Source organism: Macrobrachium nipponense, chromosome 6 (genome assembly GCF_015104395.2).
Source record: "Macrobrachium nipponense isolate FS-2020 chromosome 6, ASM1510439v2, whole genome shotgun sequence".
NCBI classification, from domain to species: Eukaryota; Metazoa; Arthropoda; class Malacostraca; order Decapoda; family Palaemonidae; genus Macrobrachium; species Macrobrachium nipponense.
The window spans coordinates 130,313,595-130,338,963 of NC_061108.1; the positions used below are offsets into that span (position 1 = coordinate 130,313,595).

General features: G+C 36.8%; 1 protein-coding gene across 1 annotated transcript in view; it reads left to right on the forward strand.

Moving 5' to 3' along the window:
- LOC135216639 (chondroitin sulfate proteoglycan 4-like) overlaps positions 1 to 25,369 on the forward strand; it is a 413,166-nt gene that overhangs the window by 344,803 nt on the left and 42,994 nt on the right. The window contains 7 exon segments of the mRNA XM_064252023.1: positions 6,908 to 7,123; positions 14,663 to 14,924; positions 15,762 to 15,851; positions 16,364 to 16,594; positions 17,875 to 18,041; positions 19,961 to 21,872; positions 23,350 to 23,592. Coding sequence (XP_064108093.1) covers positions 6,908 to 7,123; positions 14,663 to 14,924; positions 15,762 to 15,851; positions 16,364 to 16,594; positions 17,875 to 18,041; positions 19,961 to 21,872; positions 23,350 to 23,592 — 3,121 coding nt within the window.

Sequence of the window (25,369 nt, forward strand, 5' to 3'; positions counted from 1 at the left end):
GATTTTTTTTTTCATAATGACTGAAAATTCATAAATCGATTTTTTTTCCATGAAGATTGAAAATTCATAAATCGATTTTTTTAATTTTTCATAAAGACTGAAAATTCATAAATCGATTTTTTGTATTTTTCATAAAGATTAAAAATGCACAAATCGATTGAAGTCAGTCAGGCTAAATGATAAAGTGAATGAGGTAATTAAGGAAAGGTCAGAGATACAACTCTGGTGGTAGTACTAATTAAGGGTATGAGTGCAAATCATTTTCATCGATTTCAAGTGCCCAGGATGTCACGAATGTAGAAGAAAAATGAGAACTAGCAAAGGTGGAAGGCAATTTAGGTTGTCGAGCGCGAACTTGGGCCATTTCATTTACATATAACGAAGGTTGATTACTTTGTGTGTGTGTGTGTGTGTGTGTGTATATTATATATTATATATATATATATATATATGTATATATATATATACATACATACATGAATTGTTATCCCATCACCGTGATTCATATACATACATTAAGCTACCAATGTCCTTTTAATATCCAATTCGGTCTATACCTCGAAATTAATATATATTTTCATATATGTTAACCTAAGGGGAATTTTTTAGTTTACAATAACCGAAAGGACGTTTGTAGCTTACTGCATATATATATATATATATATATATATATATATATATATATATATATATATATATATAAATACACACACGCACCTACATATGCATAATATGGGCGTTAATATAAATAACTTCCTCATTTTATCTTGTTTACCAAACTTATTTCAACTGAAGCACGCGCGCACTGAGAGATCTTATAGAATTAAGTTGGAAGTCAGACGTCTTAGAGGTCAAGTGTCGGGGAGCACTGTTGACATTCGAGTTCAGTATCTCATCACGGCGCTCATTTCTCCTCACTAAGAGGATTCCCATTGCATATAGTGCCACCAAACCTACGGGCGATTGCCTCTTGTCAAGTACAATTTAAATCTTTTTAAAAGTCTTAGAGAGAGAGAGAGAGAGAGAGAGAGAGAGAGAGAGAGAGCACCTCCTTTATACAACGTACTCATGGGAACATGTGTGTGTGTGTGTGTGAGAGAGAGAGAGAGAGAGAGAGAGAGATACACCCCATGGTTGACTTGAAACTATAGTAGATTCACATCAACCGTGCATCTGATATCTAGGCCAGTCCCTCACGACGCTCCTGATGGGCTGTTGATAATTCGTATCCCTCAGGAGAGGTGAAACATACATCCTGCCTATGTGAACTCTCGAGAGAGACTCAGAGTTTCCAGCCCCTGTGATTGGCTTATCAACAGCCCATCAGGAGCGTCTTTAGGGATGGGCCTAGACAGCAGATGCACGGTTGATGTGAATCTACTATAGTATTAGAATCTTTTATGAAGCCATTTTGTTAAAACTGTCGTGTGGTTGTTGCAAATGAATAGGGGTCATTTTCTGAGGAATTATAATTAAAGTGATTTGTCAAGCTAACCGTCTCAAAATTTGTACAATACTGCAACCTTTTAAATGAAATGTAATTTATTAGAATAATAATTTATTACAAATAGGTTTGACACATAAGATTAACTAACTAATCCTTCGGGCCAGTCCTAGAAGAGTTCTTTTAACTCAGTGGTTTGTTAAAACTACTTTTTAAAAAAAATAGATAAAGAAAAACATCTCATTGAAACCCGGAAAATGCCCTATTTAGTTTGGTGAATTTGAATACTAAATAAACCGTGTAGGTTGGACATATGCACTGAAAATGACTTTCATTTGGTTTTCACCTTTATGTAAAGTAAACTCTTCAAATCCGAGCGTTTCAACCTCCAAACCTGTGGAGGGTCATTCTTAATTTAGTTGCCGTCCCGAGGACCATTAAAGGATGCATAACGTATTTGCAGGTCAGAAGTTTACGGCTTGTCACGAAGGCTTACTTGGCTTTCCATGAAAATCATATATATATATATATATATATATATATATATATATATATATATATATATATATATATATATATATAGTATATATTTTATACACACATATATTTCCGATTCCCGTTCCTTTTTGGCATTTGCTTCATTACATTAAAACGGGAATTACACATAAGAACTTTGATTTATGTTTCCCTTTCATGGCAGCTGTCAAGCACTTTGATTATGTTACCTGTAATTTGTAGATATATGTTAATTTTTTAAAGTTACTGTCTCTCCTCAGCTTAAGAAGCATTTTAATCATAAGTGTCTTTTAATCCAGTATAAAGAGAACCACATTTATCCCTGATTTAGAGAAGATAACCGGGAGTTAGATTTGGTGAGGATGATACCGATTTCTGCTTCAACAGGCAACGTCTTGAATTGCTAATATTACCAAACTTTACTCTTAGAGGTCAAATGATCCCTTATTTGTGTGTTTCCACGAAGTTTTGGGTCAAATGTAGTTTCCGTGTATTTATCTTTCTTATGATTTTTTTATCAACTGTCAAATACCCTTACCACACTCTGTTCAACATAACCACTAAAATTAAACAATTTATTTACTCATTTGTTTTATAACATTATAATTGATTGATGGATGTAAAAATGTACCATGGCGTCATAACAACTTAGGTCATCGACGCCGTTATAACATTATAAGTTAATATCCTCAGTCACAACTCGCACAGAACCACCAGCGTTTCAGTGTCATTTTGAGCAGTTTATTTTGTCATGTGGTTGTGTTCTCCAGCATTCTCAACCGTTTTCCTTGGGTTCTCCACCATTCTCAACCGTTTTCCTTGGGTTTCTCCAGCATTCTCAACCGTTTTCCTTGGGTTCTCCAGCATTCTCAACCGTTTTCCTTGGGTTCTCCAGCATTCTCAACCGTTTTCCTTGGGTTCTCCAGCATTCTCAACCGTTTTCCTTGGGTTTCTCCAGCATTCTCAACCGTTTTCCTTGGGTTTCTCCACCATTCTCAACCGTTTTCCTTGGGTTTCTCCACCATTCTCAACCGTTTTCCTTGGGTTTCTCCACCATTCTCAACCGTTTTCCTTGGGTTCTCCACCATTCTCAACCGTTTTCCTTGGGTTTCTCCACCATTCTCAACCGTGTTCCTTTCCATCAGAGAGAGTTTGGAGGCCATCCGATCCGCAAGCCTAGCCACGGTCCCGTAAGTCTTAAGACACAGTAAACGACCCATCGATCACTGTTTATTACGCTTTTCGTTCCGCACGAAACTGCTGTTGGTTCGATCATTCCCTAAATTGGATTCTAGGCAGATGATTGCTGCTGGTGCTGCTGCTGCTGCTGCTGCTGGGGTTTCTTATCTCTTCATCTTTCGTTTCTGAATACAAATTTATGCTACGTTTAAATCTTGGGCTCATGAACTCTAAAACGTTCGAGGTATTCCGAAATACTGCATTAGATTGTTGCTGGTAGTCAGTTGTTTTATTTAATAAAATAGTATGTTAAACATGAGCGAGAAAATTATCACATATCTTCGCGAAACCGAATAAATAATCCATTTAGGTAGTCACAGACGCGATGAGTTGTAAAGTAAAGCATGTACGTTTTTTGTCGACATATTATGTAATAAATTCATATATCGTCTTATCTTTGTGCTAAAGATTTACTCATATTGTGCCGTATAGTTCTTCGCGGGTAACTTGATTCATTTAATAAAAACACAATTTAATTTCTTCGTTAAACTCGATATACCACTGGTTTTTCAAAAGAAGAAGAGCAAGTCTGAGGATCAGGTGTCATTTGTTTTAAGGGTCCCATCTGCCGTGTGAATTTTACAGTAGATAGAAGAGTCCATTATATATATTTAGATTAGTTGGTTCAGGATGGTATTCTACATTGATGTGCTTGAAAGAGACACTGTATGGTGGTACAAATGGCAATTGTCAAGATCTTTAGGAACGCCAAATCCATATATATATATATATATATATATAATATATATATATATATAATATATATATATATATGTATGTTAACATTATCATTTACACAATTGTTCTGTGCGTTAATGCAGTTGCTAAATCGCATTGAAAGTGGATGGTATATAGCGGAGATATTTATATAAAGTAAAAGGTTACAAGCTTTCCAGGACAAACAGTCCTCATTGTCAAGTATCTGTTAGTAAATATAATACTATATAAAGATATATAGATATATATAATATATATATATTTATATTATTATAATATGTATGATGTATGTATGTATGTATATGTATGTATGTATGTGTGTGTGTATTTAATGTTGGGTCTTGAAAGTGTCTTAATGTTCTACCACCAAGTAATTCCAGGCACCATTAGCATGAACATCCGTAGTGCCATCAGCCATGAATAGCGGCTTCCTGTGCCACAACCTTCTCATATTTATTTCCGTGGAAGTGGACGACCTCTGCCCTGAATCATTCACCACTCCCACTCGACGATGTATAATCCCTGAATCTCGGGAACTTTGAAGCCCGAGTAATCAGGGTTTAACTTTCCGGAAAGAAGGAAAAAAAAAAATATTCATCTTGCAAGCGTATTCTTCACGAGGTCGTAATCCTCAGTTCTCCCTTTGCTTCGTTTAATCTCTTCCTTTTTTTCTCTCCTTTCTTCCATTTAGAGGTTAGATGTCGTGTTGGGAAATGTTTCTTTGTCTGCGTTTTATTTTTATTTTGTCATTCCATTGAAAGACTGTATTAACTTTCCTATCAAGATATTGTAGTAGTGGCAAAATAACTTGGTCCTTTACATTTGATGGGAAAACTGCCATGTACAGGTACATATATGCACGTGTATATATGCTCAAAGCAATATATGAAAATTATATCGTGCGCGCTCGTATATTTCCCATCTTTAAATACATGCCCATTCTTCCTTTGGAATCTTTCCTTCATTTTGGATATACCCTACACATCCTGATCAGCAATTGGTCGGTTACACTTTCTTCGCCATTCGTCATATTATATATATAGTTTATATATTAATATCTATATTATAATATATATATAATATATATATATATGTATATATATATATATATTGTGTGTGTGTGTGTGTGTGTGTGTGTGTGTGTGTGTGTGTGTGGGCGCGCATTTTTATCCGTTGCCTCACCAAAGTTAGTGCAATATTTCCATGCTATTATTTTTTTTAAATTAAATTTTTGTGTGTGTGAAAGAAATGTCAATAACTTGAGAATAGTAATTCTATGTATACAGTATTTCCTTTAACTCGTATAGTAAAGGAAGGTTCCTCTTCCATACTGTGATTTTATCTTACGTTTTGTGTTTTGATTTAAGTAATGGAGTATACAATTCCTGTAATTTTAGCAATCTCATCGTGTGAACAAGGTTTAATATATCCCATTCGTTTTGAAGTCTTAGTTCTGCCTGAAGGCTTTTCCTGGTTATTGAAATAATCTCTTTTCTTATTACCGAAAGTTTCATTTAATCTCAGTGTTGGCGTTTCAGTATAACCTAACAATCCTGTAATTTTGAAAGATAAGGTCAAGACGCAAAAAAATCTTGTGATTTCAGTCGTTGTGGAAGGTATTTGCTCATGGAAAACCTCCTTTGCGTTTGCAGGTTTTTTTTCTGCTTTATTTTCGCAAAACCCGACATTCTTTACTTATTCCATGATAGGATTACAGCAGCATTTTTGTGTTCTTAGTGCTTTTTTTTTTTAATCTTTGTATTAGAGTATTAGAAAGTTTTTTAGTTGTTTGTTCTTATGCTCTTTTTTGTTTTTACTTTGCCTGTATTAGTTTATTTGTAAGTTGTTTGTCCAGTATGTATATATATATATATATATATATATATATAATTATATATATATATATATATATAATATGTATATATTTATGTTTGTATATATATATATATATATATATATATATATATATATATGTATATATATATGCATATAAATAAGATTATAGACTCAATTTCACACTCACCCATACATGTGTGCTTATTTCTAGTTTCTGAATACGAACAAATAAACAAAATTATGTAATATTTAATTTTTATTTTTATTTTAAGTATTTTTTGCAGTCCTCACAGTTTTGTCCAACTCCTTCTGTCAGATCATTAACAAATGTTATTCATTGTTTCATTATTCAGTCTTCACAATTTTGTCCAATTCTTTCTGTATCCCCCCCAATGTTGCTTCATATTCACAAATGCTATACACTGTTCATCATTTCCTTGGCAACGATTTCAATGCTCTCATTAATTATTCATCTTCTGATTTCTCAATTTTGTTTACTGAATGACTATGAAAAATATTGAAAACCCATAAGTTATTTGGTATGGCTTGTTTTAGTTGTAGGCTACGCTTTTTACTGAATCCATTTTTTTCATGTATTCATGTTTCCCTCTTTCGGTTCGTTGTTCCCTTTATTCCCCCCCCCCCCCCCCACCCGCTTCCCTACCCATGTTAACTTTCCATTCATTTCATTTTAATGACCACGCCATACATCAACGACTGATTTCCAAGTCTTTCATGTGGCTCTCCCCCCCGCCCCGTCTACATTTTTTCACTTGTGCAGGTCATTAACCCTTGGATTTTTTTACTCTAATCCTCATTATTTCCCCTTCTCTCTCTCTCTCTCTCTCTCTCTCTCTCTCTCTCTCTCTTCTTCCTTCGATTGCTCCCATTTCCCCCTTGCATTATTCAGCTCTTTGTATATCTGCTCTCTCTCTCTCTCTCTCTCTCTCTCTCTCTCTCTCTCTCTCTCTCTCTCTCTCTCCCCGATTACAACCATTTCGCCCTGCATTATTCAGCTCTTTGTATATCTGCCCTCTCTCTCTCTCTCTTCGATTGCTCCCATTTCCCCCTTGCATTATTCAGCTCTCTGTGTCTCCCCTTTTTTTTTATTTTTTTTTTTCACTCTCCCTCTCTTTCTCTCCCCTCGACGACCAGCACGACATACATCAGCGATGGCTTGTGGCACAGGCTGGAAGCGCACTTCAAACCCACTTACATGGAATTGAGCGTCGACGACCGCATCGAGGACCAGCCGACCCACGTAGGGGAGAACAAGTTTTTCGACCTCTCCGGGTACTTGTTCGTCGGCGGGGTCGAGGTCAACAAGCAGGCGAGGGCGGTCAGCCAGGGAGCCAGGAATGGGGACAAAAGGTGAGGAAGGGAAGGAACACTCTGAAAGGGAAGAGGAGGTCAGTTTTTGATCCAGGGTGGATGGAAGGGAGAATCGATTTCGCTAATTATGAGATTTGAAAGGAGTCGCGAGGACGAAGTTCTTAAAAGCGAATCCTTTGGCGATGTTGATTTTTCAAAAGCCTGTTTGCTTCTGTATTATACTAATATTTCAAACAATAATAATCATCATCATCGTCACTGCTGTTCACGATATGAATAGGTCTGCTTTCCTTTGATATGCTTTTTATGGGTAATTTTAGCAGTTGTGGTGAATTCAGACGCAGATGTTCAAGTACCTGATAGAGGAGGGGAGGAAGAAGGAAAAGTGTGCAAACAATTGAAGCCTAATTTTCTGAGAGAGAGAGAGAGAGAGAGAGAGAGAGACTCGAAGGTTCTTATAGTTGATGCATTGTCGTAGTGATTGAAAAATCCAGCGCTAAATATTACATTATCGAATTCTATATGAATTGAATTCGATTAATAAGTACAATTAAAATTCTGAAAGAGTAGATCAAAATATTGGTAAAACTCAGATCTTAAAAAGAAAAAAATAATAATAATATGTAAGTCAAGTCAAGTTCAGTTCTGCGTTTCGTAGTAAGTCAGGAAAAGATATGAAGATAGAAATTACCAAAGGGTAGAATCAATTGAGCAAGGGAGAGCATTTTACATTATTTATCTTTCTTTAGGAAAAATAAACTCAGGAATATTTACATGCTGAAATCTATGGTAAAGCTTTGAACATTATTTAGGTCTCACAAGATATTTGCTGCATAACGGTATAATTAGGCAAGATACCTATTATCCAAGTTTTAATTAACACTTGCATGGATAACTATTTTCTTAAGAGGATTTTAGAAATGATAAAGGCAGATTATCTTTTGCGTTCATGTAATGATAGTGTATCCCAGATTGTATAAGAAGATATTCTCTCTCTCTCTCTCTCTCTCTCTCTCTCTCTCTCTCTCTCTCTCTCTATCTCTATCTCTCTCATGTTTTGAGTTAATGTAATTGTCCGTATCCCAGATTGTATAGGAAGACATACTCTCTCTCTCTCTCTTATGTTTTGTGTTCATGTAATTCTACGTATCCCAGATTGAATAAGAAGATATTCTCTCTCTCTCTCTCTCTCTCTCTCTCTCTCTCTCTCTCTCTCTCTCTCATGTTTTGCGTTCATGTAATTGTACGTATCCCAGATTGAATAAGAAGATATTCTCTCTCTCTCTCTCTCTCTCTCTCTCTCTCTCTCTCTCTCTCTCTCTCTTATGTTTTGCGTTCATGTAATTGTACGTATCCAGATTGAATAAGAAGATATTCTCTCTCTCTCTCTCTCTCTCTCTCTCTCTCTCTCTCTCTCTCTTATGTTTTGCGTTCATGTAATTGTAAGTATCCCAGATTGAATAAGAAGATATTCTCTCTCTCTCTCTCTCTCTCTCTCTCTCTCTCTCTCTCTCTCTTATGTTTTGCGTTCATATAATTGTACGTATCCCAGATTGAATAAGAAGATATCTCTCTCTCTCTCTCTCTCTCTCTCTCTCTCTCTCTCTCTCTCTCTCGTAAGTAGCCATCTTGCTTGGTGAGTCGTACCCGCGTGAAGTCAGATTAATCAACAGATATCACAAGTTTAACATACGACTAGAATTTGAGAAATATCTAGAAGTGTTCGTGAACTATCGGTGATAAGATTAGTGTAAAAATAGTAGGATAAAGCGTCTTCTAAGTTAGTTTATCAAGTGTAATACTATAAATCAGAACAAGATGGCAGTAAGTTCCAACTGCGGGAAGAGGTGGCGTAATTTGGCATGTTTAGCAGATTCGCAATACGATGAGGTAGCAGGAAGGGAACTGGCATTTCTCATCTATGAAATCAGCAACAGTCCTAACCAAAAAGATACAAAAGCATTCATAGATATATTAGAAGGATATAATCCTTCAAACTGGAACAAATCTAATGAAAACATCTTGAAAATAATTGAAGAAGTTCCAAATAAAATCCAAGTGGTCAAGAGACTCATAAAGAAAATATACATAAACCAACATATTCCGACAAAGAAAATGAATAAGGTGAATCTTGTGAATATCCTAATTGATGCATTAGGAAAAAGAATGCCAAAAGCATGCAAACTGTGTAAGGTTTGGTATAGCATAGTCAATCCACAAAACCTAATCAGAAAATGTGCTGCATGCAACATTCCGACCCATCCACAGTGTGCTGAGGTAATACAAGATTTGAGAAAAGATACAAGAATTTTTGTTCAACAGGTCTATCATGGATAGACAATGTTATTAAATCAAGAGATTGAATGTACAAATAGTTGAGGATGAAGAAGAAGAAGAGAAGAAGAAGAAGAAGAAAAAGAAGAAGAGGAAAACGGAAGAGAAGTAAACAAAAATGAAATGACAGAAAAAAATAAGGAAAACAAGGAACAAGATAAAAGTATGGATGCAGAGATACTCATTGATACTACATATGAGGCAATAAAGCAGCATACCTACGAAGAAATAAATTACGATATGACAACAGAAAAGCAAATCCCGAAGAGGCTCTACCCAGATCTATACAATGACGGGAAAGAGGAAAAAATAGACAAGAGACAAAATCTGCAACCTTTTGAAAAGAGGGAATTGCAGATTTGGAGAAAGATGTTACTACAAAACATCCTAAGATATGTCAAAACTATGAAATATATGGTAAATGTGCATACTTAGATGGATATGGGCGGGGATGATTGCAGAGATCTGCATCCAAAAATATGTAAAAACCTAAAAGAAGGAAAAGGATGTAAGTTCGACAAAAATGCAAATATGCACCCTACCCGTAGCCATGAATCATAATCAAATAAATAACCAACCAAGTAATAAAATCCAAAATAAGAAAGAAACAAATAAAGAGAGAAATCAAGAATATCAGGTAAAAGAGAAAAAGCAAACCACCAATGAGATATGCAGAGGTGTCAGCAAAAAATTTCAAAGCATCAGCTCCGAAATTCTACCCAAGAGATAATAAACTGTATTTATTATGCAAGAGGATATTGCAGAAACGGAGAAAATTGCAGATTCAGACACAAAATGAATAATTATGATGAAGGAAGATCAAATATTATGGAAAAGTTGGATTTTTTAATGTCAGAATTTCTGGAAATGAAAAAAAGAACAACATACCAGAACAGGAAAGAGACATGGGAAAATCCTTATTACTACCAGTATTAAATGAAGGAGAAAACCACGCAAACCATCATAGTGATGAATGCGCAGGGTTTAGTTACGAGTAACTCAAAAAGAAAAATAGAGTACTTAGAAGAACTAACCCAAAATGAAAAGAAAATAGATATAATGAATATAAGTGAAACCTGGTATTCCAAGAGACTGGAATGATGATCAAATAAAAGGGTTCCAAACTTATAGATCAGATAGAAAAAATAGGAATCAAGGGGAACCGCAATATATGGGAAAGACAAAAAACAAGGAAAAATATATGAGAATATAGTAACTCAGAATGTGAACTAATAGCGGTAGAATTTGAATCTGAAAAATTGATGAACATAGTAATAATACTAGACCTCCTAATACTAAAGAGTTTGACTTAATAATTGAAAAATTGATGATATATGTAGAAATCACAAGGACTGGACTATTCTCCTATCTGGTGACTTCAACTTTCCTTTCGTAGAATGGAAAGAACGAATAGGAGATTGTGGTTGTACTTATACATATAAAAAAGAGAGTAATAGTAGTGCAGAAGATAAGAGGCAATTTGAAAAGCTATTAGATATGCTACTAGAATACAACATTCAACAAATAAATCACCTGCCAACAAGAAAAGGAAAATACTTTAGACCTAGTATTTGTGAACGAGATGAATTATGTTAAAGAAATAATAGTTTATAATGCGAATATTTCAGACCATAATGTCATAGAATTAACAGTTCATTCCAAAGCAAGTGAAAATAGAGATAAGCAAGAAATGAAAAAGTGGGAGGATATGGAAAATACAACTTCTACAGTAAACAAAAAATATAAAAATGGTCAGAAATAATGAAGAATTAAACAAAGATTGGGATAACATTTTCGTAAGTGATGACATAAGGGTAAATACGGAGATATTATATAAAATATTGGAGAAAAATAGTGGAAAAATATATACCGAAGAAGAAGAAAAGTAAACATCATTCATGCATACCAAGAGACAGAAGGATCTTGTTCCAGAAAATCAGAAAGTGGAAAAAAGGTCTTGCAAAAGAAAAAAAATGCATGGAAAGTTATAGAAACTAAAAAGTAAGATAGAAAATGCAGAACAAAAAAGATTATACAATCAAAAGAAAATGAAAAACGGGACTTGGAAGAAAAAACCCTATTAAATATCAAGCAAAACCCCAAGCTATTATACTCATATGCGAAGAAGATGAATAAAAGAAGAAATAGAAATAGGCCCTCTGAGAATTGAAGGGAAGGGGATTAACGAGATGAAAAAAAGGAATTTGCAACCATTACTGGTCAGAACGATATCAAGAGAGAATTCACCCCTAGAATAGATAATGAAGATAATGATATAGAAGTAAGGGATGAATATGAATATTTAGCTGACATCGATATTAATGAAGCTGATATTGTGCAGGCTATTAATGAAATTAAAAATGGAGCTGCTGCAGGGCCTGATGGAATTCTGCTATTTTGTTAAAGAAAGTAGTTCATTCTATCGCAAAGCCACTTGCAATATTATTAAGACAAAGTGTAGATACAGGCAAGATTTATGATGAGCACAAATTAGCATATATTACCCTACTTTCAAAAGTGGATCAAGACTAGAGGCAAGTAATTATAGGCCTGTGAGTCTAACATCACTATATGAAAGTGTATGAAAGGGTAATGAAGAAAAATATTATGAAACATTTAATAAAAAATAATTTGTTTAATAAAGGACAACATGGTTTCGTACCCGGAAAAGTACACAAACCCAACTGTTAGTCCACCGTGAGAACATATTCAAAAATATGAAAAGCGGAAATGAAACAGATGTGGTTTATTTAGACTTTGCAAAAGCTTTTGATAAAGTAGACCATAATATATTAGCGAAGAAAATTAGAAAACACAATATCGTGGATAAAGTAGGAAGATGGTTAAAAGAATTTTTACACAACAGAAAACAGATAGTTATTGCAAACGACGAGAAATCGGATGAAGTCAAGGTAATATCCGGTGTGCCGCAAGGTACGGTGTTTAGCTGCAATACTGTTTGTTATTATGATTGAAGACATAGACAATAATGTGAAGGATTCGGTAGTGAGTAGTTTCGCAGATGACACAAGAATAAGTAGAGAAATTACTTGTGATGAAGATAGGAACGCTCTACAAAGAGACCTTAACAAAGTATATGATTGGGCAGAGGTAAATAGGATGGTATTTAACTCTGATAAATTTGAATCAATAATTATGGAGACAGAGAAAGAAAGCTATATGCATATAAGGGACCTAATAATGAGACCATCACAAATAAGGAAGCAGTTAAAGACCTTGGTTTGATGATGAATAGGAAACATGTTATGCAATGATCAAATAGCAACTCTGTTGGCAAAATGTAAAGCAAAAATGGGAATGTTGTTACGGCACTTCAAAACAAGAAAGCTGAACACATGATTATGCTTTATAAAACATATGTTCGTAGTCCACTTGAATATTACAATATGATATGGTACCCACACTATCAAAAGGATATTGCACAAATAGAGAGTGTACAAAGGTCCTTTACAGCTAGAATAGAAGAAGTTAAGGACCTAGACTACTGGGAAAGACTACAATCTTAAATTATATAGTCTAGAAAGGAGAAGAGAACGCTACATGATAATTCAGGCATGGAAACAGATAGAAGGAATAGCAGAAAATATCATGGAACTAAAAATATCAGAAAGAGCAAGCAGAGGTAGATTAATAGTGCCCAAAACTATACCAGGAAAAAATAAGGAAAGCACACAGGACATTAATCCACTACGCACCAGCATCGATAATGCAGCGTCTATTCAATGCGTTGCCAGCTCATCTGAGGAATATATCAGGAGTGAGCGTAGATGTGTTTAAGAATAAGCTCGACAAATATCTAAACTGCATCCCAGACCATCCAAGATTGGAAGATGCAAAATATACCGGAAGATGTACTAGCAACTCTCTGGTAGACATTAGAGGTGCCTCACACTGAGGGACCTGGGGCAACCCGAACAAGATGTAAGGTCTGTAAGGTCTCTTATGTTTTGCGTTTCATGTAATTGTACGTATCCCAGATGTATAAGAAGATATCTCTCTTCTCTCTCTCTCATCTCTCTCTCTCTCTCTCTCTTATGTTTTGCGTTCATGTAATTGTACGTATCCCAGTGATGTATAATAGATATCTCTCTCTCTCTCTGCTCTCTACTCGCTCTATTATTTGTTTGCGGGTTGCATGTGATTGAAGTTTACGTATCCCAGATTGGAATAAGAACGATATTCCTCGCTCTCTTATCTCTCACTCTATCTCTCTCTTATGTTTTGAGTTCAATGTAATTGTACGTATCACCCAGATTGAACCTAAGAAGATATTACTCGTCTCTCTCTCCTCGCTCTTTCTTTTCTCGCTTCTCTCACTCTCTCTTCCGTCTTTGTTATTTTTGCGTTCATGTTAATTGTTTAACGTATCCCAGATTTGGAATAAGAAGGATATTCTCTCTCTCTCTTAGTTTGTTTGCGTTCGATGTCAATTGTACCGTAATCCAAGATTGAATAAGAAGGACATTCTCTCTTCCTCTCTAGCTTCTCTCTCTCTCTCTCTCTCTCTCCTCTTCTCTCTTATTTGTTTTGGGGGTTCATGTAATTGTACCGTATCTCCCAGATTGTATAAAGAAGGGACATTCTTCTTCTCTCTCTCTTCTCTCTCTCCTCGTCTCTATTCGCTCTCCTCTCCTCTTATCTTTCGCTTATGTTTTGCGTTCATGTAATTGTACGTATTCCCAGATGAATAAGAAGATATTCTCTCTCTCTCTTATGTTTTGCGTTCATGTAATTGTACGTATCCCAGATTGAATAAGAAGACATTCTCTCTTCTCTCTCTCTCTCTCTCATCTCTGCTATCTCTCTCTCTCTCTCTCTTATGTGTTTTGGGTTCATGTAATTGTACGTATCCCAGATTGTATAAGAAGACTTCTCTTCTCTCTCTATTCTCTCTCTCTCTCTCTCTCTCTCTCTCTCTCTCTCTCTCTCTCTCTCTCTTAGGTGTTGTCATGTAATTTTACGTATCCCAGATTGAATAGAAGATATTCTCTCTCTCTCTCTCTCTCGTCTCTCTCTCTATCTCTCTGTCTCTAATGTTTTTGACGGGTTCATGTAATTGTACCGTATCCCACCAAACTTCTGTTAATTAAGAAGACCCATTCTCTCTCTCTTTTTTTCTTCTCTCCCTGCTCTTCCTCTTCTCTCTCTCTCTCTCTCTCTATTCCACACACACACACACACACACACGACCCTTACTGAATGACAAGCTGTCTTGCTCTCTCCCCGCCTGGAAGGGTGCATCCAAAAAATCAGCATCGGAGAGCAGGCCATGAGCTTGGGTCAAGCGAGGGTCACGTCGGGCATCAAAGCAGGATGCAGATGGGCCTACCCTTGCCTCAAGAACCCTTGCGTGGACGGCGCCAGGTGCGTTCAAGAGGGCACAGATGGATTCAAGTGCCACTGTGATTTGGCACTGTGCGTCAGACAGAACTTCACTACGGCGTATAAGGTCTTTACCAAAACTACTTTACCGTTTGATCTCGAAGTAAAGTTTTTTTATTTTTTTTTTTTTATTTTTTTTTTTTATATGAGTTCGTTTCCATTAACCTTCCTTTTTTTATTCCAGGTCTATTCCTTCGTATGTACATGTATATAAACGTGTATATATATATATATATATATATATATATAAATAGATATATATATATATATATATCTATATATATATATATACTTATATTATACATATATTTACGATTTACGTATATTTACATATAATTATATACATATGTATATATACACATATTTAAATATATACTTATAAATATTTGTTATATTATATATTTTAGTATATATATATATATAATATATATATATATATATATATAGATATATATATATATATATATATATATATATATATATATACTTTTCTTTCATAAAGTCTTGACACGTGTCTTCCTGTTTATAATTTTGGTTGATTTGATTTTTTTTTCATTACTTCTTGTCACAGCCCTCTGTTTTGATATTTATTTATAATTCCTGTTCATATATCCAGTCTGTCTTTGTCGACGCTTATATGATGTTATTTTCCTCAAACTTTGTTTTGCTCTCTCCGACTTTATACTTTCTACATTTATGAATTTATATTTTTTTAGATATATTTTTTTGTGAATGTCTTTGCTTGCCTACCTACACTTTTAATTTGCTTGCTTGATTAACTTGCTTCAGATATGTTTGGAAATTTAGTGAAATACTCTCAACAATAGATCCTCTATAATAAAACCTTGAACAGTATATACCTTTCCTCATTATGAAATTTTTTTGTTAAATTTCGTTTTTAACTCCTTCCATTTCGCTCTTTCTTCCCTTCCAAATTCAGGTCCTGAGTCTCACTCCCATGGAGGTCCAGGAGGGGGGACAGGCCCTCATTACTCCAGATCATCTGCATCTCGTCCTCGATTTTGAAAAGGTAGAATTTGAAAAAAAGAAAAAAAAAAAAAGTTGGCGCTTGGGCAGTTTTTGATACACGCACATATATATAGTTGATATAAACTATATATATATATATATATATATAATATAATATATATATTATATTATATATTATTATATATAACTGGTATATATATTTATATATATATAGATATATATATATATAATAAATATATAAATTTTACACATGTATATTTATATTTATATATATATCTATGGTATGTATGATGTATGTATGTATTATGCATATTGTGTGTGTATATGCACATTATGTATATATATAAATTGTAGTTTTGCCTTATGACATCATTACAATGCTTTTCTACTTGGAATTTATATTAACAAAATTATCAATTTTACCCATACTCTTAACGGCTATTAAAAAAAAAGGTTTTACTTAGTCAGATATGTCGAGAAAATTAAACAGTGAACACCTCAATACGCATTTTCTCCCCTCCACCCTCTAACCCCCCTCCCCCCACTTTGCAGTATGGCGTCAGGGAATCCGGAGTTCTGTTTCATGTCATCACGCGTCCCGCCAGAGGCCGACTTGACGTCCAGATCGGCCCGGCGCCAGAAAACAACATCTTCACCTTGCTTGACCTCAACCACGACCGGGTCACTTACATCCACGACGGGTCGGAGACCACTGAGGATTCCATCGTTCTCGAGCTGGAGTTGGTCACTCGGACGGGCTACATTCTGCCTTCGTATCTACAGGTGAGTTTGACCGTTGGAGGCTGATGCAATAGAGGCTAGAGTTCTAAATTTTTTTTTTTTTTTTAATTTCGATTTATTTATTTTGTCAAAAACGACGTCCACGACGAGCTGTTTAGGACGTCATTCACGATACTGTCAGTCGCTTAGTCTGAGGTTACGTGCACTGTACGGCAACGTACGGCATCTCCTCCCCCACCCACCAACACCCCCACCCCCACCCCGAAAAAAAACGACGTCTACGAAAAACTATTCGTGACATCACTTCACGAGACAGTCTGTCGAGTAGTCTCAGGTTGCGTCCACATTACGGTAAAACATGTCAAAAACACTTCGGCAACATATCGCAAACACATCACAGAGATGTTGCTTACGAATTTAGGTACTGCTTGATAATTCCCAAGCAGTGCTTCCCTTCGATCATATATAATTATCTAGCATTTGCCGAAGATTCGTTCTCCATATCTTCTCCATCTACGGCCATTTTTTTTTTATTTGATTTATTTTTATTTTTTTATTTATTATTTTTTTTGGCCAACTTGTTGTATTGTAGTATGAACAACACTTGACCCATAAACATCGCTCTTAAATGTGTCTTTTTAGTTGAAACTGAAGAAACTACCATGGCCTGGTTCTTGCCATCCGCCTTACCGGAATATTTACCGCCTTTTGTTTATGTTTATGTCTTTTGTTTATGTTTATGATATTTACCGTCCTTAGTTCGTGTTTTAACTTTTATCCCCAAGGGGGCTGGTACTAAACACGGCTCCTATTTTGCACGCAAATTGGTATAGTAGATTCACATCAACCGTGCATTTGATGTCTAGGCCCGTCTCTTACGACGCTCCTGATTGGCCGTAGATAAGTCAATCACAGGGCTGGAAATTCTCAAGAGAGTTCACATAGGCAGGATGTATATTCCACCTCTCCTGAAGTATACGTTTTTCGATAGTATCCCTCAGGAGAAGTGGAACATATAGGTCTTACCGATGTGAACTCTCGAGAGAGACTGTTTCCAGTCCTGTGATTGGCTTATCAACAGCCAATCAGGAGCGTCGTAAGGAACTGGCCTAGACATTAGATGAACAGTTGATGTGAATCTACTGTAGTTACCGAACCAGAGAATTGCGGTAGTAGTCTTCATTTTTACCTGTGTTTTTAATGTGGGGGACATCTAAAACATAAATATGTTTTGTTTTCTGTGTTTCTATACATTTTCTCCTCCTTCAAAACGTTATGTCATCCAATATAAGCTTTAATTAAACATCTTTCTCGTCCCACAGTCACGCCATCGCTTCGTGCTGCCCGTGAGAGTGAAGAGCAAAAATGACGTGCCCTCCATACAGCTCCCCCTGGGGAAGGTCATCCGGTTGGCCACGGGAACAGCCAAAAAGATCACTCCGGAAATTATTAACGTTATTGACAGTGACAGTCCGCCAGAGGGGCTCAGGTAACCCAAATCTCCTAGTCTCGATTTCCTTCTTCTTCTTCTTTTCCTTCTTATTCTTCTTCTCCTTCTTCTTTTTTTCCTTCTTCTTCTTCTCCTTCTTCTTTTCCTTCTTCTTCTTCTCCTCCTTCTCGTTCTTCTTTTCCGTCTTCTCCTCGTTCTTCTTCTTCTTCTTTTCCTTCTTCTTCTTCTCCTCCTTCTTCTCGTTCTTCTTTTCCGTCTTCTCCTCGTTCTTCTTTTCCGTCTTCTCCTCGTTCTTTTCGTCCGCTTTCCCGCCTCGTTCTTCTTTTTTCCGTTCTTCTTTCTTCTTCCTTTTCCTTCTTCTTCACCTTCTTCTTCTTCTTTTTGATATTTTGAAGAGGATATTAGTAATTATAGTGTATCCCAGATTGTATAAGAAGATATTCTCTCTCTCTCTCTCTCTCTCTCTCTCTCTCTCTCTCTCTCTCTCTTTTCCTTCTTCTTCATCTTCTTCTTCATCTTCTTCTTCTTCTTTTTCTTTTTGATTTTCTTGTCTGTCAAAACAACGATTAGCTGTTTTGGTAGAAAGGATCAATTTTCATCTTGTATCAGCGATCTTTGTATGATTGACAAAGTTACACTCGATATTGAAAGGGAAACCCACAAAATCACTGTGTAACTTGTTTACTTCTAAGTATTTACATTTAATTTTACTCCACACTCGAGTACTTTCAGGCCCTATCTGTGGCCCATTTTCAAGAGATGTTTGGGTTGTCAGCCTGGGTCAAGGCCCAGCAGTCTTCTCTGGGCCTTGACCCAGGCTGACAACCCAAACATCTCTTGAAAATGGGCCACAGATAAGGTCTGAAAGTACTCGAGTGTGGAGTGAAATTAAATGTAAATACTTAGAAGTAAACAAGTTACACAGTGATTTTGTGGGTTTCTTTTTCAATCTTCAGAAGAAAACTGAAAGAAGTTTTTATTTGATTACACTCGATAGCTAGCTCTGAATCCAGTTTTTTTTTCTTTTTAGGGAACATTATTGTTGTGCTAGTGTAATTATGTCAAAACTGATGCAAAATTCAAATGATTTCGAAAAGACATTATATATTCTAATGAATCAAGTCCATGACATATATTACTCTTTTAAAGCTCAGTTTTTTCAAAAATAAATCTTATATTTTAGATTTTTGGTTTTTCTGTCGATAAACTCATTTCGTAGAATTTCTCATCCCCTTTTCACCCGACGAAAAGATAATATAGAATTATAATGGACTTATTGCAGACATTCTAACGAGATTTGTGTCTTTAATTAGCGAAATAACTTGTTCACCGTTCGTTCACATATATTTATTTATCAAATAAAAAATCGACCGGTCTTGGACTGTCAGTATACTTGATTTGTTCAGTAATCACAAATATACCCTTACAAAGAATGTAGGTTTAAATCAGAAAACACGGAAGAAGAAGAAAGGGTGATATAGAAGCATTAAACTCAAGTTCCAGAACATCCACTTCAGTTTACAGTTTACTGGAAATAAATGCTTGAATATTACTTTCCATTTCTGCGTTGCCAGTTTCTTGACATCATTAGTTGGAAGTTTGACATCCATTCGTTGGAAGTCGCTGTAACTTAACCTTACTAGATATTGCCATCGTCAGTCTATCAAGTTTTCATAGCTTTACTAATTTGCGTAGGTTATCTATGCATTATCCATCATCTTTGGAATATGTATTTGCCAGTTATCCTAAAAGATTAAATTCACTAAAAATGATAAATTGAATACGTTTTATTGTTAGTATTACTGTTTTTTTTATCCTGAAAGATTAATTTCACTAAAGAATGATATATTATCATTACTGTTTTTTATTAATACTACTTTAAATCATTGTTGTAAATATTTGTAGTGTTAATTTTTTTTCTATGGTTAAGTATAGCTAATATTCCTTTCCAATTTCAGGATATCAGTCGTGAACCTAAAAGAAAAAGATGGCGGTTACATCCAGAACTCCCAAGCCCCTGGGAAACCCATTTACTCCTTCACGCAAGAAGACATCAACCAGGGGTTAATATCTTACGTTCATCGTGGCGAACCAGACAATAAGATCGCTCTGAAAGTATCCGATGGCATTGAAACGGGCGAACTGACCATTTTAAGAGTGGCAGCCTTCGATCTTCAGGTGTATCTGGTCAACAACACTGGTCTGATCATGACCCACGGCAGCTGGGCCCTGATCACTCCGAGGAACTTGTCGTACACGACCAATGCTCCCGAGCAAGAGCTGGAGATCAAATTCGATATCACCGAGCTGCCTGAATTCGGCGCCGTCCAGAGGCTGCGAGGGAACGATCGGTGGCAGAATGTGAACCAGTTCAGCAGTCGACAGTTGGAGAAGGACAAAATTCGCTACATACACACAACGAAGGAGCCGAAAGTCGACGAATTTAGATTTACGATCTCGGCCGGCGAAGAAAAATTCTCGACGGAGTACACTTTCCGGATATCCTTCGTTGCCATGGTTGTGGACGTCATCAGAAACGCGGAACTGTTGATTGACCAGATTCAGGAGAGCTTCATCTCGGAAGGTTTCCTTCAGAGCGTGACGAGGCCCGATCCAACGGAAGATAAGAATATCATCTACAGCATCATCTCCTCTCCAATGTACGGGTCACTGTATCTCAGCTCAGGGGACCTTACGAGACACAGACAGATAGAAAAGGGTTCTATATTCAGCCAAGAGGATATAGCTAAGGGTCGTGTTAAATACAAGCTCCATCGAAAGAGCTATTCAGCCCTCCATGACTCTTTCCAGTTCAAGGTTTCCAGCAATGGACGGTCGAGTGATATTAAAACTTTTAATATAAGACACACCCCTCCCACGGTGGATGCAGACATTGTAGTGGAACGTTTAGATGTCCAGGAAGGGTCGAGGCAGAAGATAACAAGCAAATACCTCCACATAGAAGTGAAGGACATAGAGGAAATAATATTCAACATAACAGGCCCCCCCAAGCATGGTTCGATCGAGATCATTGACGAGTCTCTCGTCGTTCCAACGAGACATAACGCCTCGTTTTTCACATCCAAAGAGCTCCAGTCAGGCTGGGTCTTTTATCAGCACGATGACTCAGAATCGACGAAGGACAGATTTCACTTCGTGGCCTTAGCAGCAGACCCAGAGGTCGATTTCCAGTACGTGGGCATCATGCACTTCAAGGTCATCACGATCAACGACAACCACCCCATCAGGACGATGGAAAAGGTACTGAACGTCGTCACCGAGAGCGAGAGAGTCGTGACCTCGAATGACCTCCAGTACACCGACCCGGACCTCGACACCCCGCCGTCACAGATACAGTACACGCGGAGGAAGATACCGAACGGGGACTTCTTCAACGTGGAGGACAAATCCGAACCCGTTTTCATTTTCACCCAAGAGGACATCGACAAGAGACGCATCATCTTTCGCCACAAGGGCCCGTCCTACGGGAAAGCCGTCATATCGGTCACAGACGGCCACCTTTCGTCCACCGGCATCTTGGAGATCGTGGCATCAGAGCCCTTCATCGAAATCGTCAACAACAGCGGCATCATCGTCCCGCGGGGCCAAGAGGCCGTCATATCGAACCACAACCTCAGCGTCGAGACCAACATGAACGCTTGGGGGAACGCCATCTCCTTCCTCGTCACCAAGCCGCCGAAATACGGAAACCTCAACATCCAGGGGCAGAGCGGCACCCACTTCACCGAGAGTGACCTCGTGAGCAATAACTTGAAGTACCTGAATAAGGGAGATAACAGCTTCAAGGACGAGTTTCGCTTCCAGGCGAGGGTTGGGGATACCACAACCGATGGCATTTTTGAAATCAAGGTACTATAGTTTGCTCTGTTGATATTTGAAAATAGTCAATATAATCATAATTACTGCTTATGCAAGTACACTAAAACTTATTATATTAATATGTGTATGAGTGCGTGCGTGCGTATGTGTCTACGTGCCCCCAGAGTATATGTGTTGAAGTACAGATATGCATATTTATAGAGTACGATGTTTACGCTCAGCATATTGATTATAATAAGTCGCTGCTTAAACAGATATCAAAAGCCAACAAATATTTATTCTTATAGTGTTCATTTTATTGTTTCTAATCCCTAGCAAGTTTCCATAATGTGTAATCTAGTGCTCGCATTTTTTTTAATGAAATGTCAAAAACAGGTTAAGGATTTATTATAAAAAAAAACATAGCCGCTGATGACCTTAGAAAGTTGTTCTTGTGCGGTGAATCCATGTAGAAAAAAAATCTTATAAAATGATAGAGAGAGAGAGAGAGAGAGAGAGAGAGAGAGAGAGAGAGAGAGAGAGAGAGAGAGCGACGGAGCAAGAGAGAGAGGGATGAGAGGGGGGGAAGGGAGAAGAGAAGGTACGATTACGCTAAGAAGATGAGAAAGAGGAAAGCTGAAGGCATGATAATATCCTAGTCTTATTCACCAGAACTTCAAGGACTAAATCAAACTGGTTTACAAACCGGGAAATGTTAATCTGGTAGCATCTTCCATTTTTCATTTTCATTTAAAATTTTCATCATAAATCTCTTGAGGTGCGTATCCAGTGGGATTACTTCCAGCTGTTTCAAGATGTAAATATGATACCTGCAGACTTAGTTGTAAGCAAGCATATGTTTGGTACCTACTTCATTTTAATGATTCGTGCATATAAGGTTCATTTTGCATAAAGTGTCTCATGGTAAAATACTCGCAAGAGAGTTTCCGTTCAAGTGTATTATGTTTATGATTTTGAAGATATTCACAAAGTTCTTAGGTTTTAACGAAGTTCTTAGGTTTTATGATGAGCTAGAGTTTGCAAAGCGTTGCACAAGTAGAAATGAATGAAGTGTGATTCACGCTTGCTCCCAGCTCGAATTTAACATCTATTTATGCTGGGCTGGGTGGTGAATGCTTTCAATAGCTCCAACGAACACATATATATTTATATATTTATTTATATGTGTGTATGTACGTTGGCAGCTGTGGGAAGGCATCATAGTTATCAAAAACCTCGTCGATTACTTTGCACGTAGTGATTCAGTGAGAGCGTCTAAAAACAGCATTTATTTTGAAAGTGAAATTATATTCGTACTAGTGTCCCCTTTTAGAAAAATGGTGATCATCTTGCAATGCAAATTCCATAAAGAGAGAGAGAGAGAGAGAGAGAGAGAGAGAGAGAGAGAGAGAGAGAGAGAGAGAGAGAAACTGTACCGCTCTGCTAAGCATCAAATAATAGCTCGGTTAATCTATCATTTAAGTTATGGACGGTGGCCTCATCCATTCTCTTTACCTGGCGTCCGCAGGTGTACCCAGAGAGCTACTGGGAGCCACTCGTGGTCCTCAACAACAACACGGTGAAAGTGGAGGAAGGCTCGAGGGTGACGATAGACCAGACGGCCCTCAAAATTATGCACCCCAATATCGCGCCCTCCGACATTACTTACGTCATCGTCCAGAGGCCACAGAACGGATATTTGGAAGTTGACGTGGGCCAGACTACGACCTCCGAATACTGGGATGAAGATTCCAATTTGCTTAAACCCGAGGTAAGTTTAATTTGTCTCCTCACTCTCTCGCGCATCGTCTCTCTTCTATCTCTCGCTCGCTCTGCTTCTCTGCCTTCTGCTCTACTATCTCTCTCCTTTTGAAATGCAGCAGGTGACTGGTTTGATGATTCGAAGACGATATATTTTTTTTCATTCTCAATTCTTGAAATATCCTCACTTTTGTAGACAAGAAAGACAACTGATTATGCCTGAAGGAAAAAAAAAGGTTTATGTACAATATAAAACTGTGCTTAAAATATAATTCAGGTATGATATTCCCTTTTCTGTTGAACTTTGGATTCTCAAGATCTGTAGAGGTCTTATAAAAAAGAAAAGTTTGATATTCCTCTGATCTGATGAGTAAGATTTAATGTATTTATTTTACACTGTATCCTATAGGGCATTGAAAGAAAGCATGTAGAGAGATAACAGGTCTAGAGGACAGTTTGCAAGAGAATTTTGAAAGGGGCCAAATTACGTGGAAAAGATGAATGATTTATGTTACGAAATGCAATGCAGATAGAGTAATCATTTCAAAGAATTACGTAACCCTAATTCAGAAAGTACGGTTTGGAAAATCTTGTTGTTGTCTGTGTGTAAAAAGTCAGTGTGTTTCAGAGATAAAAAAAAAAAAAACAGTGTTTGTTAGAGCATTTAATATAAAATCTGAGAAAATAAAATGACTTGAGTACGAATGAAGCATTTCCACACTGTACAACAACGAACATTTCTTGTAGCTGTATGTTTTTTTTTTCTTTCAAGCAGACTCTTGTTTTTATACCTACATTGAAATAACAATCCTCAAGTTCAGAGTTTGAGTTTTTCTGGGAAAAGGCTGGAAATCACAACAGAATACTTTTTTTTCTTTCTAATCCCTGCGGGGAAAAAAGGGGAAGAAGGGATGTGTTAAATAAACTCTCTCTCTCTCTCTCTCTCTCTCTCTCTCTCTCTCTCTCTCTCTCTCTCTCTATATATATATATATATATATATATATATATATATATATATATATATATATATATATATATATATATATATATACACACACACACATATATATATATATATATATATAAAGGGGAGAGAGAATTTATTTAACATTCTCTCTCTCTCTCTCTCTCTCTCTCTCTCTCTCTCTCTCTCTCTCTCCGAAAGATGCGTAACGGGAAATATCAGCTGGAATACAGGTTCACTCTTCGTAATTCACGATTAAAACCATCAGTAACGTAAAGAACTTTCAAGGGAAAACGAAACTTGTGACGATCTTGTACTGGACGTTATTTATGCACGTTAAATAATAATCATACGTCAAGGAGTGACGTTTTACGCGCAGGATGGTCGTGAATAACTCATACTGAAGCTGGGTTCACAGAAGTGTAGCAACATGTTGGGAACTTAGCCTGAATTATTAAGACGCATCCATATTAATGTAAACGTAGCCACCGCAACTTCGTCTTTGTAAACAAATTCACGTGTGCTGAGAGAAGTTCGAGAGACCGAAGGAAGGAAGGCGGGTTGCGGGTACAGTTTGGGGGACTAGTAATTGAAGTCTTCAAAGGAATTTCTTGTTGTTTAAACTCGGAGGTGGAATGACCAAATGCCTGGAGAGATGGGGCGAGAGTGACAGTTGGCAGTTGGACATAGGTCAGTAGCGAGGAAAAACACAAGGTTTATATAAATCGTCATCTTAAAGTAGTTAACATCGTATTTAAGCCACGAACCAATTAGGTTATTATTTATATAAATAATACAGAACAGAGAGGAACGCAATCCGTT